This window comes from Crocodylus porosus, unplaced genomic scaffold, assembly GCF_001723895.1.
Source record: "Crocodylus porosus isolate Cpor-Errol unplaced genomic scaffold, CroPor_comp1, whole genome shotgun sequence".
Classification (NCBI taxonomy): Eukaryota; Metazoa; Chordata; order Crocodylia; family Crocodylidae; genus Crocodylus; species Crocodylus porosus.
The window spans coordinates 13589859-13606076 of record NW_017728925.1 but is presented as its reverse complement, the minus strand read 5'-3'; the positions used below and the strand labels follow the sequence as shown (position 1 = coordinate 13606076).

Here is a 16218-nt window from a genome sequence, read left to right as displayed (position 1 = left end):
ATGTCTATGAAATCTATGAAAGAAAAATAAAGTTGGCCTCCACCGTGGATCTTGGCGCACCGAAAGTTGGTCTCCGCCGTTGATCCTGGTGGAACGCACGTGGGGCAGACTGGACGTTTAGGATGTTAGGGCAAATGCATCACTTTTCTGTCTTGACTTAATTGCAACAGCTTCAGAAATGGGCTTTGTTCATGCAAAAGCTTCTGACAATCCTGGAAACCCCGGCTCATGCTCCAGGCGATGCCTCCAAAGGAATAGCTAACGCGCTGCGAAAACAGAGCGCTGCAAAATACAAGGCACCGCATTCACCCTTGCCACAGGGAGATTCATTTATTCTCCTCTTTAAAGTAAATAAGGTTTGCAACATTTCCCAAAGATGTTCTCATTCGAGAGCCTCTCTCTGAAGCTCCCTTGAATGGAGGAAACAAGCACTGAGATTTTGCTGGAGATCCATTGAGGAGCTCCATGAATGACCAACCCCTCCTCTCTACCCCACCTTGGTCTGGCTTGGGACGTGGGGAGGAAAAGCTGCCATTTCAGCTCCTTCTGGGTGATGATGCAGCAGGTAAACTGACACGACGCTGAACACATTTACATGACAAAAGGCTCCTTCAGACAGCACTTAATTTTGTGCTAATTTTGGCCAAGCCAGGGAAAAGCAGGATGCACAGCACCGGATCTCTGGAAAGGGCAGAGACCGCTGCTTTGGTTTTGGCATTTTAGAGCTACAAGAGCAACGTGGCAATGTCCGAAGTTTGCTCGTTGCAGGGTGTTCAGGACAATGGGGTTTATTTAGCCATCTTCATAAAAAAAAATTGAATCCAAAACAGCACGGAGGTTTAAATGCCTGAAGCTGTGGGCAGACGGGTCATAACCCAGGGGGCCAGGTTCTGACGTCCCCTTTGGCTGCGGATCTGGTGTAACGATGGCTGACCTTTATGGTGGAAGGCCTGCCTTTGTCCGAGGTGTTTGTCCGGTGGGAGCGGGAGACCTTTGGCAGGTCGATGTTTAATGCTAGGGAGCTCATGAGGAATCTCTGGGGTTTTCATTTAGTGTTTAAAGTCATCAGGCCCATTACAGTCTGTCCAGGAGCCTGGGGACTTTGGAGACAGGCACGTCATTCAGGGGACGACGGTAACCAACACTCGCCGAGTTTAAATAATTGCTCTCGGTTATGTTCCATGAATATTTCATCGGCCTAATCTAGATTACCGCAGTGCGTCATGTTAAATTATCATCTCCGGAGCTGGCTCGGATGAGTGCCAGTGACAGCTTCTTTCCTGCGAGCCGTTGCGAAAGCTTGTCATGCTGCATGTATTACTAAGATGCCCCATTGTGTCGCTAATGGTAAGCACATAATTGTATCCCAGAGGTTTGGTGGGTCTCGAGGCTGTGAATGACGCGAACTTTCGAAAGCCGGTCCCTCGTGGCCGTAAAGGCGTTGTGCGGGAAACGTTAGCGCTCGTGAAAGCGGGCAGCGAAGCAGCACACACTGACCGATCGTGGAAGGGACCAGGCTGCCCCTTGCACATTGACTGCAGGCATCTGCGCTGCTTCTGGGATCCTTGCTACGAAGCACACGCCACCGCCTCGCTACTGCTTCACGCGTGCCACGTCCCAGCCATAAAGCAACACAGAGCACCCCCAGCAGACAGCCTGAGAGCGGGTCAAGGGACACACATATGGGATGTAAAACCAGTGACCCCTAGGACTATATGAACACCACCAAAAACTTGTCGAAACTTTATATCTCTGTGTCAGGGACTTAATCAGGATTTGGGCTCCTTTGTGCTAGGAGCTGTATATACAACTAATACGAGACGCGGCGTGTCAGAGCAGAATTGCTATCCTCAGCTGACATGTGAGGGAGTAAAACATGTGTGACAGATGCGAGTCTGTGATATCATCGGGAATCCTACCTTCTTCCGAGCCCACCCAACATCTTAATCACCGAGCTTCATCCTCAAACCGTGCGTGACTCTTGGTGCCTGTCTGGGCGGCCCTGACTGGCTAGGAAATTATAGGCTGCCCCAGTGTCGCTCCAGGAAGGCACTTCTCTAATGACGTGGGGTCCCCTGCCGAGTTTCATCCTTTTCATTCTGTATTAATACAAGGCCTGTTGACCGAACGCCAGGCAGATCAATGTCTCGGGGTAAGAGTACAAGTGTGAAGCAGAGCACACGTCAGAAGTTACTGGACCGCTATAATCGTTTCCTGCTAGGAGACAAGAGATGCTTTGGCATAACGCACGGCTGGGCTTTCCTCCCTGAAAGATGGGCACTTAAGCTCAGCAGAAGGATGACAAACTCCCCTCCTTTATCTCCAGCGAGGCCTGCAGGAAGAGGTTGAGAGCAGGGTTTCTGTTTCAAGCTGGGCAAATGAGAAGGTGGAGCCGGTTCGGGCAGTTTCAGAATCCAACGCAGCCACCGCCTCCCCGTCCTTGGCGTGACCTGGCCCTTCCTTAGCCTAGCACACGAGTACTTCGTCATCCTTTATGTATTTCCCCTCTCAGCCCTGCTGCTGTTCTTATTTCTCGGATCAGGAGCAGAGAGATTAAGCTGAACCTTTTCAAAGGCACCTAATGGATTTAGGCGCCTAATGGATTTAGGAGCCTAAGCATCACTTTCAGAAGCGAGTGAGGCACTTAGGACCCTACGTCCCATTGACTCCTACCTGTCACAGAGGAGCCTTGCCCAGGGTCAGGCTGGGGCAGAGCAGGGCCTTGATTCTGGGTTTCTCAAGCTCTCGCCCTGCTCCCCCGCCACAGGTTTGCCCGTCCTCCCTCCCTCCCTGCCTCCCTTTCTGCTCCACCCGGGAGCCTTGGCTTATGAGCTTCGGTTCATTTCTGTATCTGCCCATGCCTTTCCCCCATATCAGCAAGCACTGCTTCAAGCGCCCTGGGATGCTCTAGGGCCCGTGCTGCCGAGTGCTTTGGAAACAGGCCGGAGAAGCTCTAGGTCAGCAAAGGGCGATTGACTCCCTGTCGTTATGCAAAATAAAGTGGTGTCTCGCTGCAAGAGACCTGCATTTTACATGAGGCTCAAAGCATCCTCTGAGTTTGCATCTCCTTGCCCTGCTGTTGTCAGAGGGTTTGGCCCAGTTTGGAGCTGCTCTTAATAAGCTGTGCTCTCCAGCTGGCTTCCTCCGGCCCACGCTCTGATCGCAACTACTCGGATGCCTTTTTTTGGTCATATTTATAACGGCTTCTATCAATACCAGGCTCTCTTTGCATTTTGGGCTGGGTCAGGCCAGATCCGGAGCTTCGCCTGGAGCAAATGACAGCATCTCTTAATAATTTTGGGATGGCTGCAAGGCATCAGGCAAATATGGGCCTCTCTGTTCCTTTCTTCCCGTTGAAATTCAGCTTTCTCTGGGGTAGAAGTACAAGCAGTTTCGTTGCACGGCGCGTTAGGACAGGAAGTAAAGAGTGACACATGCAGATGAAACGGAAAGGTGGGTGGGGTTGGCTTCTCCCCCCTGCTGACTTCTGTTTTCATCAGTATCTCACTGGTATTAGCATCCTCGTGCTTCCCAACCTCTCGCTTTCATGATCTGAACTATTACTGGGTCTGGCGTTTGGGGCAGTTTGCGCTCAGGGGGCCTGGGGGGAACTGTGCATCTCGGTTGGACCTGGCTTTGTGTGTCCTCTGCCTCGCTCTCCTAAAAACCAGAGGAGGAAACAGCCGCAGAAACGTAACAGGCATTGGCTTTGCTTTCCAGCTGGTTAATGTGGATCATTCTTCTTGGGCAAATGCTACATTTCCCAACCCAACCTTGAAGTTCCTGCTAGTATCTGGTCCTGCCACACTCCTTGCACCACCGCCACCCCCTCCAACCCCACGATGAAAACTACCCTGGTGCCTCTGCACCAAGCTGCACCTTCCTCTCCAGCGGATGGACTCTCTGTGTTTGCCCTAAGATGCTTTTAGCTCAAGGCCGCGCCGTGGGCCAGACCCATTGTGGGACTGGAGTAGAGCTGGAGGTTCTTGCTGCCATTAATGATTAAGGAGGTTTTGGGCAGGTTTGCAGTATGCAATCTGGTCTGGAGCCCAGGGGGTCAGCTCCAGCAAAAAGGGAGAGAAGCTGCTTGTGAGAAAACTGTGCTTCTTGACGCGCTTGTGCTGTACCTTTGGAGGGCTGTTAGTGCCTCCCACCTACCAGATGCAAGAGAAGTCAGGCTTCCAGGGGCCTATTGTACCTGGCTTTGAAAAGGGGTTAAAAACAGGGACGTGGCCAATCCTGAGTATGACTGCAAGGGGCCTCATCTAGTCCAGCCCCCTACCCACGGCAGGAACATCCCTGACTGAACCATCCCAGCCCCCAACCTGCTCTTGTAAACTTCCAAGGATGGACATTGCACAATTTTCTAGGCAGCCTGTTCCAGTGCTTGACCACCCTCATAGTCATTTCCTCTTCATTTTCAACCTAAATTTGCCCTGCTGAAGCTTGAGGCCATTGCTCCTAGCCCTGTTCCCCTATGGTCATGGAGAAAAACCCATCTCCATCCTCTCCGTAATCCGCCTTCAGGTATTTGAAGGCTGTTACTAGGCCTATGTGAGTCGGCAGCGATCCAGTCCGGAGCTTGGGACCAGGTTGCCAGGAAAGACTCAATACAGACAATCAACTGCCCCAGGACAGAGACAGTCTTGGCACCAGTTTTGCCCACCAGCAGCTAGGGGTGCAGGGCCCCAGACGCCCCTGCACCGATCTCCTCGACAGCTGGCAGGCATCATGGCCTCAGCAGGGGCCACCATCCCTGCAGCTGTCACCCCGCTGCGCCTTAACACGCACAGTGTCACCCATGGCACCAGTTTTGCTTGTCCTCAGCTTGAGGGGCAGTTCCCCCCCAAACCCCGATCTTCTTGAAGCGTGGCAGGCTTTGTGGCCTCAATAAGAGCTGCCACCCCTGCAGTCTTCACTGCACTATATTGTAATGCCTAGACATGACATGAGTTTTGCTTTCAAGAATTTGGGGTACAGTTCCCCCCAAAGCTCTAACCAAACTCCTTGACACTTGGAAGGCTTCATCCTCTCTGCAGAGTCTACCAGCCCTGAAAATTTCATCCAAATCAGACAAAAAAAACAAAGTTATAGATGTTTTATTGTTTCCCCATTATACCCTATAGCTGGATCTCGGAGGCAGCTCCAAAGCGCTTTGGGAAGCCGAACAAGGCTGCGCTTTGACCCGGAGGTGCTGCTTTGGCCCCCAAAGCGTCCAAAGCTTCTCCGGACAGCCTCACAGAGCCCTAGCTGTTACCAAACTTTGCTCAGTCATCTTTTCTCCAGGCTAAATATCCCTGCTTCTTTCAGCCATCCCTCGTAAGTCATGCATCCCAGGATCCTGATCATTTGTGTTACTCTGCACTGGATGCTTTCCCACCTGTCCAAATCTTTCTCGAAGTGTGGAGCCCAAAACCGTGTCCAGGTGAGGCATCCCCAGGGCAGCACAGAGTGCAAGAATCACGTCCCTTGATCTCGAAGCGGCACTTCTGCTGATACAGCCCAGGATGCTGTTGGCTTTTCTTGCAGCAAGAGCACATGGTCGACTACAACCCCCTGGCTCCTTCTGCAGTTGGTGTAAGCATCTGCAGGCAAGATGACGGGGGAGCATCCAGGAGGCTCATGCTCTGGTGTGTGACCTTGGAGAAGTCCCCTGACCCCTCAGCCATGCCATCTGCCCAGTGGGGATTGCCCATCTCCACTTCCTAGCGGTGCTGTAAAACACCTGGAGCTAGAAGGTGCTATTAGAGGACACGGCATCAGGCCCCACCTCACTCTGGTGCACATGGGCCCTTGAAGTCAACCTCATCTGCAGGGCCCCGTGAGCAGAGCCCATCTAGTGAGTCCATTAACTAGCCAGACAGCTCATTCTCTTCTGTATTTCCATGTTCCTGCCGTCACGGCATTTTCCTTGTCCTTCTCCATCCTTGTCAAGAGCCGTAAGCTTGTGGAGGTCCCTAGAACAGAGTGATACGTTTGCGTTTCTGTTAGGTTAGCCAGGTGGATCGTAGAGGTGCAAAGCAACCTCAGTGCATTATCCGCCACCAGCCTGGGAGCAGAGGCCTGAGCAGGGTGCTCAGCGCCTCCCTTGCCAGCTGAGCTCTGCTTCAGCGCCAGGGTAGCTTCAGCCATGATCCCAAGTATACCAAAACTTCGGTGGGTCAGATCCTCACGCCTGGGTGCATCTCACTGAACAAAAAGATGTGGGAAGAAGGGGGAGAGAGTCATAACTCAGCACCTGCTGAAGTCAGAAGGAGGATTTCGATTGACTTTGGGAGCAGGTGAAGGCTATGGGTGGCCGCGAAGTCGGCATTAGCAGCACTGACACCTGCGCTGCAGAGGTACGTTAGCCATCCTGCCTTGATGGGTACGAGGCCCGAGTATTGCAGGCAGCATATGGAGAGCACAAGCACAGTTAGTGCCAGGAACGGATAACTACAGCTGTATAACAGAGATACAGCTTTCACACAAATATCCCAAGTTATAAAGAGCTAGGCAGAAAAACAGAAATATGGACTAGAAATATGACACCATCCCAGAAAATGCTGTCCAAAGACATTTGCACAAAAAAAAGAAAGCCTGGTTATATCTATTGATTAGGCACGATTTCTTTTTCTGTCGCTTCAAAGCACGTTAGAAAGGGGAGCATTTTTACAGGAGACTGAGGCATGGAGCAGTGAAGCTGCACAGCCCGAGAGCAGCAGAGCTGCAAACAGGATCCAGGTCCCTGGCCCCCCCACCCTCCGTGCCCCGCTCCCGAGTCCTTTCCTGGGCGGGTACAACCACCCGAGTGATTTTGGTCTCTTGGTCTCCGCAGGTTCGAGCCATGAGGCTGTCGTTCGTGGGCGAGATGGGCTGGGAGCTGCACGTGCCCAAGAGAGACTGCGTGCGAGTGTACCAGGCGGTGATGAAGGCGGGTGCCCGGCACGGCATTGCTAATGCAGGATACAGAGCCATCGACTCCCTCAGCATTGAGAAAGGTCTCCCAAGAGAACCTCTGCATTGCACGTCTCTCTCTGCTTTCCCCCCGGGGGCATGTGAGGCAAGGCGAGGATGCTGGCAAAGAAACATGATTCTGCTTTGTTCCCCCGAGCCTTGCCGTGTGGCTGGTTCTTTCGAAGGAAAAATATCTCTACCTGCCTTTGAAAGCTGCAGCCCAGGGCAGCCAGAGCATTGGCTGAACTGTTTAGACTCGGTCAAAGGGTTGATAAAGGGGTGGACACCTCCCTCGCCCTTGTCCCTCTCCGTCATTTTAGTTTGGACTGTGGATTTGGTGCTTCCTGCCCCAGGCTGAGGGCCCGATGGGCCGCAAGACCACCGGCTTTTTGCTCGGGTAGGAGGCAGGAATGGTCTGAGCAAGGCTTTCCCTGGGAGAGTTGCAGCCCAGCCTTGCTCAGAGAGTTCAGAGCAGCAGCTCCAAGGCCTGGCCTGCAAACCGGCGGACACCTCTGACTCTTCAGAAGTGACCTGAACACAAGGGGGCTTCAGGAAATGGGCAGTCATCAGACTTTTGACATTTTTCAGGGGATTTTTTTGGAAAAACCATCATTCTTAACAAAGGAGAGTCCTTTGGGGAGGAAGAACTTTATGGCCCAGTTTCACTCAGCTCTGCTGGCGCTTTGTGAGGATGGAGAGAAGTTGCTCCAGAGCGGTGGTGGATGTCAGGTAGTCCAGAAAGGTGCAGGGAGGAGAGGAAAAAGCTTTTCAATGGGGATAAGTGTGGTAGTGACGCCACGTACTTCCAGCTGGTCCATCCGCAGGTTTCAGGAGTTCCCAGGGAACAGCCTGGGAGATCTTCTAAATCCCTCCTTATTCTCTGCAGGGTATCGACACTGGCATGCGGATCTGCGTCCTGATGACACCCCCCTGGAAGCAGGCCTGGCTTTCACTTGTAAACTCAAGTCTGGGATCCACTTCCTTGGACGGGAAGCTCTGGAGGCACAGAAAGCAACGGGAGTCTCCCGACGCTTGGTCTGCTTCACCGTTGAAGAGTGAGCACCACCTCCCCTGTTCTCGGCTTTGGGCTGGGGTGCCCTGCCTGGCTGCGTTCGGTAGGAGATTTAGGACGGGTGGGATTGTCTGGTCTCATCCAAAGTTTTGCAAACTGGGACAGATAAGCATTGGCTGAGCCATGTGCATAAGCCGGGGTTGGAGTAGAAGGGCTCGTAGCACCCCTTCTTCCGTAGCCCAGGACGCCCCTTCCCTGCTGAAAGTCTGCTGTGCTTTGGGCCCCACAGGAAGGTGCCTCTGTTTGGACTGGAGGCCATATGGAGGAACGGGCAAGTCGTTGGCCACATCCGGAGGGCAGACTTTGGCTTCGCCATCAACAAAACCATTGCCTATGGCTACATCCGGAACGTGGACGGAGGGCCGGTGAGTCCGCTGGGCTTTCCAGGCACAGCGTCATGGCAGGGCTTGTCTGCAAACCCAAGTTACTCTGGCCGTTATTGGCTCAGAAAGATCTCTCTCCTCCCCCAGTAGTCCCTAACTGGATTAAGCAGAGTCAGGAGGCTCCAAGGGGCAAGCTCCCCCCCACAGCCAACACGCTTGGCTCTCAAGCTGTTCCTTTGCGCCGTTCTGCAAGCCAGCACATTAATTGCAACCCTGTCTTAACCCTTCTTGAGGGGCTTCTGCCTGCTAGGGACACAGCAGACCTTTAATTAACTGTAAGGGGCCTTTAGGTGATAAAACAGATGCCCTAATTAACCCACGTGCTATAGACACAGAGATAATTAAACCTACATGAGGGAACATCGTGGTCGGAGGACTGCAGATAAGACCCCAGGGACAATTTCAGCCTCAGACCTATAGCATGCAAGAAAAAATGGGTCTTAAATTTGTGGCTGGCTTGAATTCACCTGACTGCCTCGATGAAGTCTAAGACAGTAACGAGGCCAGGCTTCTTAGCCAAGGGATTTTATGGTCCAGTTCATAGCCCCGAGCCAGTATCTTTCCCCTGCCTACTCCTGTGTCGAGCCTAGAAGGGAGCAGCCTCCTGAAGTGAAACAGCTCCTGTCCTGAGCTACGGAGAGCTTTCCATCCCCATCCACACTCACTTCCCCCTGGCATCTCCGAGTGTGACAGGCACCCGGGAGCAGATGGAGCCCAGACATCAAAAGGGCTCGGGGAAGAAATTTCTGATGGTTGCATCATGCCTGATGGAAGATCCCCCCGGGCTGTGTGAGAGAGAGGGTGAGCTGCTCTGAGATGTAAATGCAACGCAGCGATGTGAGCAAAGCCTGTGGGATCGTATCTCCAGGGTCAATCCCTGCTCTCTTCTTCCTGTGCGCTCTGTCCTTTGCAATCATCGGCTTCCCTATTAATGAGAGAGGACTGGAGGTTCCTGATGAGACGTTGATTTTTTTGCTAGGTTGCAACCAACCAAGGAGGTAGAAGGGGGAAATGTTCCCAAGGAACTTGGTCCTACTACATATTAGATATACGCAACCTTCATCTGCCGTCCGGATGCTTTACGTGCTATGTAAAGACAGTTTCCTTGACAGAAGAAGTGAAGTGTTGTTCACTGGAAGGAGGAGTCAGACTTTAAAGGGCGTGGGGCACAGGTCTAGGATGAATGCAATGTGCAACGTGGCGTAGCCAGGGTGGTCTTCATGGGAGAGATTTGCTGAAGGGCTTCACATTGCTATTGCCTGTGTTGGCAGGTCTGTCTTCCCAACCAGGTGCTTTTCGCTTGGCACTGGCAGGATGGTATGCAACAAGGAGCGGGAGAAGAGGCAATGAATCAGTGAGAGACGAGAAGTTGGGTAGCTTTTTCTCTCTTCGGCTGGAGTCTGCTGTAGTAGCGTCCGACCGGACTGCGAGATCGCAGCGTGCGGGGCGGAGGGGAGCGGGAAGAGTGCCGCGTCGGGCAGCACAGCCGGGCACGTGGGGACGGAGCTGAGCGCAGCGTGGGAGAAATGCTATGCAAAGGAATTAGCTTAACGAAGCCAGACGAAGCCCCAGGTGGGCACTTTTCAAGGAGGGCTCTGTATGGAAACGGAAACGCTTCGAAAAAATACCCACCCGGATCTGCTCCCCGTTTCACTTGACTCAGCTGCAACGGCACATCAAGGGCAGGACAGGCGAGGGCAAAATCTGGTCCGTTCTTGGTTTCTTTGACACGATTGATTGCGAAGGCACGGTCTCCATTACGACAGCCGATCGCCCTGAATGCTGTTAGTGAGCGAGTGCTAGGAGAGTGTCAGAATTGCCCCTTTCCAGACTGGAGACTAAGACATGGAGAGGAAACTTGCCCAAGGTCACACAGCAGGGTCTGTGGCAGAAGAGGCATCCTGAGTCCCAGGCTTGTCCTCTAACCCCCGAGCCATCCCTCCTCGCAGCTCACGGTACTGAAAGCAATCACCATCATCGTCATCACGGGATCTCCTCCTCCTCGCTCCCCATCGCACAGGATCACCTTCCTGCCGCGTGACGCCGTCGCGACACACGCGGTTGTGATGCTCTCCAGGAATCTCATGCTGCGTTGGGGATGTGCCCCTCACCCCCTGCCCCTGCCCCTGCCCCTGCCCCTGGCAGCAGCTGCAGGTGTGCACAGAGCGAGCAGGGAAATAGGCTCCGGAGAAAGTGCACAAATCTCCTCGCTCCACCTGGTGCCGCAGGACAGGCGGAGAGTCCCCTTCTGCCCCTCCCCGGCAGGCTGCGTGGGCCCCATCCTGCAACCGTAACAGCAGCAGAAAGGGCTTTGGAAAGCAAATATCGCTTTTCAGAGGCCCAAATCAATAAGCTGCAGCTCAGACTCTGCGGTGGACATGAATTCATCATCAGGTCGGAGAGTCTCAGGAGCTGCTCGTTCCTCTTTGAAGGGATGCCGCTGCCTCCCTGGCGGGGCCGGAGGCCGCGCAGCCTTCCTGAGAGCTGCCTGGGCAAGGTTGCATCCTCCCCATCCTGGCTCTGGAAGAGCCGGTCCCCTCCAGGCAGGGGTGAGCATGGAAGGGGTGTGCGCAGCGTGCCGCCTGGCCCAGACCCAACTCAGGCTAAGTCCTAGCACTTGCTTGCACCCCAGACTACAGTTCGCCTGTGCTTCCCCCCGGCTTCTTCCATCCGGCTTCCCCTTGCCTCGTCGAGTCACGCTCGTAGCCCTGCTAACCCGCACGGGGCAGAGGTGCTCAAGCTAACGAGGCTGCAGGGGCGTATATGGGGACTGCACCCCCCGTTGCTGCAGAGGCAGAGAAGCGAGCAAGCCAGCGTTTCCAGCAGGCACTCACCAGGCCGCGTGATTGCTCTTCTCTCTCCATTCAAACACCCACCATAAAGGAGTCTGTGATTTGGCGGCAGCGCGTACGCTGCTTTCAACAGGACGTCTCCCTCCCGAGTCCTCGAAGGCCTTCTCAGGCGGCATTAACCCCAAATTAAAGTGATTGGGGCTGGCAGTCAGGCTCGGCATACGGGCGGTCTCCTTCCATGAGGCCCCCGACCTCGTCAGCTGCCATTGTGTGGGGAGCGCCGGCTCCGGTGCCTCCCGCGGAAAGGCATCGTTCATTAAGCAGATGTTAATGCGCAGCCTTAATCTCTCTGCTCAGTGTGATAACTCCCGCCTGATTTGCATGGTAATTGCCGTGGCAGGAGGAAGAGGGCAGCTTTGCAAGCGCGGCCTGCGCGGCTTGGCAGGCTGATGGATGGCACCTCGGAGAGGCTGCCAGAGTTAGGCAGTGGGAGCCCTGCTTGCTGGGGTTCGTTTCGTGGCACGGTACCTCTGCCTTGGGGAGGACTCCACGTTGTGCACTGGGTCCAAGTCTCTTGCTCCTGCAGGCAGCGTAGCACGCGCCCCCTTCCTCACCCTCCTGCACCCCAGCTCAGAGACCGGCATCCGGAGGGGCACAAAATAGCCCATGTCGCTGTTGGAAGAAGTACTGTCTAGCAGCAGCAGCCGACACCAGTCTCAGACCTTGGACCTCTGCAGCCCCAATCTGTCTGGAGGTAGAGATCTCACTCTTCGTTGTCACTGCTGCCTGCAAATTTGTGGCTCTGTTATCCTCCATCCTCCAACCACAGAGCCGAGCTTGTTAGAGAAGATAGATCCTGCAGACATAGTGAAGCAATTCATTGCCCACCATCACTCTTCCCGTTGCGAGGCTGGTTCAGCAGTTCCTGCATGCCCATGATTTGCCCTGTGTGAACCTGAATCAATCTGAATCCCATTCAAACCATGTCATGGCCACCACGACGCACCTAAGGGAACATCCAACCCATATCAAATGCACAAGCCATTCCCCTTGAGCCAGACAAGAACATCCCTTAGCTTGTAACAGCCTGGAGCACAGGGCAGAAAAGTTGAGCAGATGTTATTCCACCTGATCTCATAAGAATATGTGGTAAATAGTTCCCCGCAAGGCAGGGAAGCGATGTTCTCTCTGCTTTAAGGGTAGGTAAAAGAGGGATAGAAAGGGGTGACCCAACGTGTCTGCGGCAAAGCCAGGAGCTGGCCCCGGTGTGCAGATGGCGGTGTACCCAATGCACTGTCCTTCCACCCAGATGGATTGGATGGTTGTGAGCGGGTCACCCCAAGCACCTCTCAGTCCGTGTCCCAGATGAATCGTGGGTGCCAGCACACGCTGCCCATACTGGCGTTGTGGGTTGTAGCACCGGAGGAGATGGCTGAGGAGGGAGATGAGAAGGGAAAAAGCAAACCAGAGGAGAGAGAGAGATCCCTGAAGATAAAACTCCAGCTGCTCCTGAATTATTGATGCCTGCCAGGCCGTGGGGCTGTCGCCCACAGACAACCACTTCTCTGCAGCACGGTCCATATTGTTAACTGTGCTGTGGGTGTCCCGGCTGGCAGGGCTAAAATACCACCAGATCCAAAAACCGTTTCTACCGCAGGAGGCCTGAGTCTTCTGGCTGGTCAGCACAGGGTTTTCAAATGGACCAGACAATGCTCCCAAGCTGAAACAAAGGACAGAAGGTGCAAAACTCTCTTCTCACATCAGCTGGGGCCGGGCTGGGCTGGGCGGGCGGCCCAGTTCTCGTGTTCGGGGCGGTCCGGCCACGGGCAGGCCACGTTCTGCCAGCTGGTTTGTGCACGGCAGGTTATTCCCAGCGAGGGCTGGGGGTCCCAGACTGAGCAACTCGTCACACGCAAGCACCAACAGCTGAGAGAGAGCAAAGGCTTTCGGACAACATCATCCTAGGCTGGAGGTGAGCCACCAACCCCATGGGAGAAAGGTGGCATATCCCAGCCCCTCGAGCCATGCCCGCGGCGTTCGGTAGCAAGGCTGTAAGCCGGCACAGCAGCATCCGCCGGCATGGCTGTAAGACCTGGCTGCACTTAAACTCGGAGGGAGAGAAACACGAGGAGGGTCCTTTATCGATGCTGTTGTCTGGTTTCCTTTGCAGGTCTCCCTGGAATATGTGAAGGGCGGTGACTACATGCTGGAGCGGATGGGAGTCATCTACCCTGCCAGAGCTCACACCAAATCTCCGTTTGATCCGGAGAACAAGAGAGTGAAGGGGATATACTGAGAGACACCGAGCCAGCCCATGGGCAGAAAATGGACCAAGTTGCAATGCTGGTGGAAGGGGGAGGGAGGGAGGGATAGCGATAGTGAATTGTCCAGTATCCTAAAGGCCAAGTCTCTGAGCTGCAGGGGTGGCTCAGTGGCCTGCCGAGGCCTCTCATGGAGCAGGGAGACATTTTTTCCAGCCAAGAGTAAAGTTTTCAAAAAATGAATTCTTGGTACAACCAAAATTCCTTTCAAGTTTGGGTCAAAATCGGGGGGGGGGGGGGAGAAAATGAAATTGGGAGCCTTCCAAGTGTGTTTCTTCTGTGCATTGCACTAAAGAAAACATTTCACCTTTTCCTTCCAAAGCATTGCTTTTTTTTCAGAATTGGTCTGACTTATTTTTCTCTTTTTTTAATGTTTTGGTTGATCCAAAATGACCCCCCCCCCCCCTTCTTTCTCTGGAGTTTAAAAAAAAAAGAAATTTTCATTTTGGGTCAACCAGCCTCAAATGAAGTTTTTCTTGGATGTTTCACCAATGAAAACCCCATGGTTCAAACAGCAGCACCCGCCAGATCTCTGTTCGACTGCATCGTTGAGTCTGCAAACTCTGAAGAAAGCGGCATGATCTCTCTGCCTCCGTCTTGGTGACATAGATGTTTCCGTTGTGTTGTAAGCAGTAAAGCTCTGGGGGTGCTGGGGTACCTGATCCGTTGGGCACCCGCCAGCCTGGATGCAGGTCCCAGGTGTGGAAGAAGAGTAGCAAACTCCCCTTGAACTAATTCCCTGGGGAAGGTTTTGCTTCTCTTCTGAAAGCCACCCTGCGCTTTTTTCTGTAGCAGCTCCTCCAACCCTGGATGCCCCTTCCAGGTGCAGTGGGCTCACACGTGCCAGCATCTCCAGAAAAATTACCGATGAGCCAAACTCCCATTCCCTGTGACAAGCCAGGCTGCTAGGGCTTTGGTGGAGAAACCCTGCAGGGGTTATAGCTGGGGGGATCTGCTCCTGGGAATCCAGATCCAGGGCACGGCACAGACAACCGCTGGGCAACTTGTGTGGGCATGGCTGGTTGTGGCCAGCACGTAGGCTTTTCCCTCAGGGAGCCTGCCGGCCGTGCAAACCTGTGTCTCTGCCCAGCCACACACCTCTCCCTCCTTTTACACTCTCTTTGCACACTGCAAAGAGGGGCACAGAGCAGGTGTTATTGCTGCAATTATGGGAGCGTGCGGAGGCCGCCTGGAAATGTGGAGAGAGCGAGTGCATCCTCAAGGGAACAAAGATACAAGGCTGGCTTTGAAGCTGGGACTCTCCCACACGCTGCCCTGGGTGAATTTCCATCAAGTCAGAGATGTGCCTCGCTTCAGCAGGTGAAAATATCCTGGTGCCGGCTGAGCTGACAGCTCCGGCGCTGAGTTACTTTGGTCTAAGGTGCTTTCAGGCATCTGACAGAGAGATGGGCATTTCTTCCCCGGTTAGGCCAATGAGCAAGGACACCACTCACATGGAAGGGCACTAAATGAGGGTAGCGTGAACTCCACAGACACGGCTGCTTGTCCCTGGCAGGGCGGCCAGCTTTGATGTGATGCTTGCCATTCAACTTCACTGGACCACGAGGGTGTTCGGCTTATATCCATTGGGGCCATCTAGTGTCACTCTTTTCTGGACATGCTGTGAATCTACGTGCGACACCCTTGTCGTTAGCGGAGAGCTTGGCAAAATGAATAGTATCAGGGAAGTCTGCTAGAAATGTGGCTGATTGGGATTAGGAGACTTGTTTAAAGAGTTCATCAAGCCAACCATCCTACCGACTCACGGCTAATCGCTGTAATATCTTCAGGCCTCAATTCAGGAAAGAGATTGGAACTGGAATCCAGATCCTCAGAGGTATTTCAGTGCTTAACCCCACAAAAATCAATGGGATTTAGGCACCTAAATCGAGGAGACAGGCCCTGTGAACACCTTTCAGGACCTGTGCTTGTGCACTTAATATGCCTAAATGCCACTGATGCCGTGGTTTGCACTCTCCTCTCTTTCCAGCATCTGATTCATCCCATTTATTTCAATTGCTGGCATTGCCAGAATAGTCCAAAATATTTGGACCGTTGATAGCAGAGAGTAAAAAGCTGTCCCCTTGTCTGTGCAAGGAGGCTGGGTCTCCCACAGCATCCCTCAAGCACACAGCAGGGTAGTTCAACTCATACAGGGGTATTTGATGCTGAAGCATGCAATTGCTATTGTTCCAACAGAGGTAAGGAGCCAAATGCTGGAAGAGGTATTTTATTTGGTAGGTCTAGAGACAATTCATCCTTTACCCTAGCCTCGCAAAGCACGGACTAAAACAAGAATGACCTTGTTTCATCTTCCTTAATGATGGAGTCTGGAAGGGTAATGGGATTTTACTAATACAAATGAACAATTACAATCTCCCTGCCTGGTCCAGGATGCTGATTATATAATATAGGAAGCCGCATTGCATGGCAATGTAGACATGTAACCATAACCGGGGCTCTCGCAGATCTGCAGCTGAGCTGCTATGCAAACAGCTTCACCAAGGATTCAACGCCCAGTGGCATCCATTGACCTCCGCAGGCTTTGGACTAGGCCTTTAATTTATAACTTGAGACAGATTTGGGCACCAATCTGGGATGGAAATGGCCTGGCTCTGGACCCCAGTTTAACAGACCTCATCAAGAATTGGGGGGGGAGGAGGAGAAGACTTGGCCATAAGGTCCAACATTTGGCCCAATTTTGTGCTTCCCAG

The 16218-nt window shown here is 53.4% G+C and overlaps 1 protein-coding gene across 1 annotated transcript in view; it reads left to right on the top strand.

Moving 5' to 3' along the window:
- The window catches only part of SARDH (sarcosine dehydrogenase), a 71073-nt gene extending 57256 nt beyond the window's left edge, over window positions 1-13817 (top strand). The window contains exons 18-21 of the mRNA XM_019540895.1: window positions 6818-6980; window positions 7823-7991; window positions 8238-8373; window positions 13354-13817. Of these exons, the coding sequence (XP_019396440.1) occupies window positions 6818-6980; window positions 7823-7991; window positions 8238-8373; window positions 13354-13479 (594 nt within the window). The 3' untranslated portion in view covers window positions 13480-13817. The remainder of the gene's footprint in view (window positions 1-6817; window positions 6981-7822; window positions 7992-8237; window positions 8374-13353) is intronic.
- The last annotated feature ends 2401 nt before the right edge of the window (window positions 13818-16218 follow it).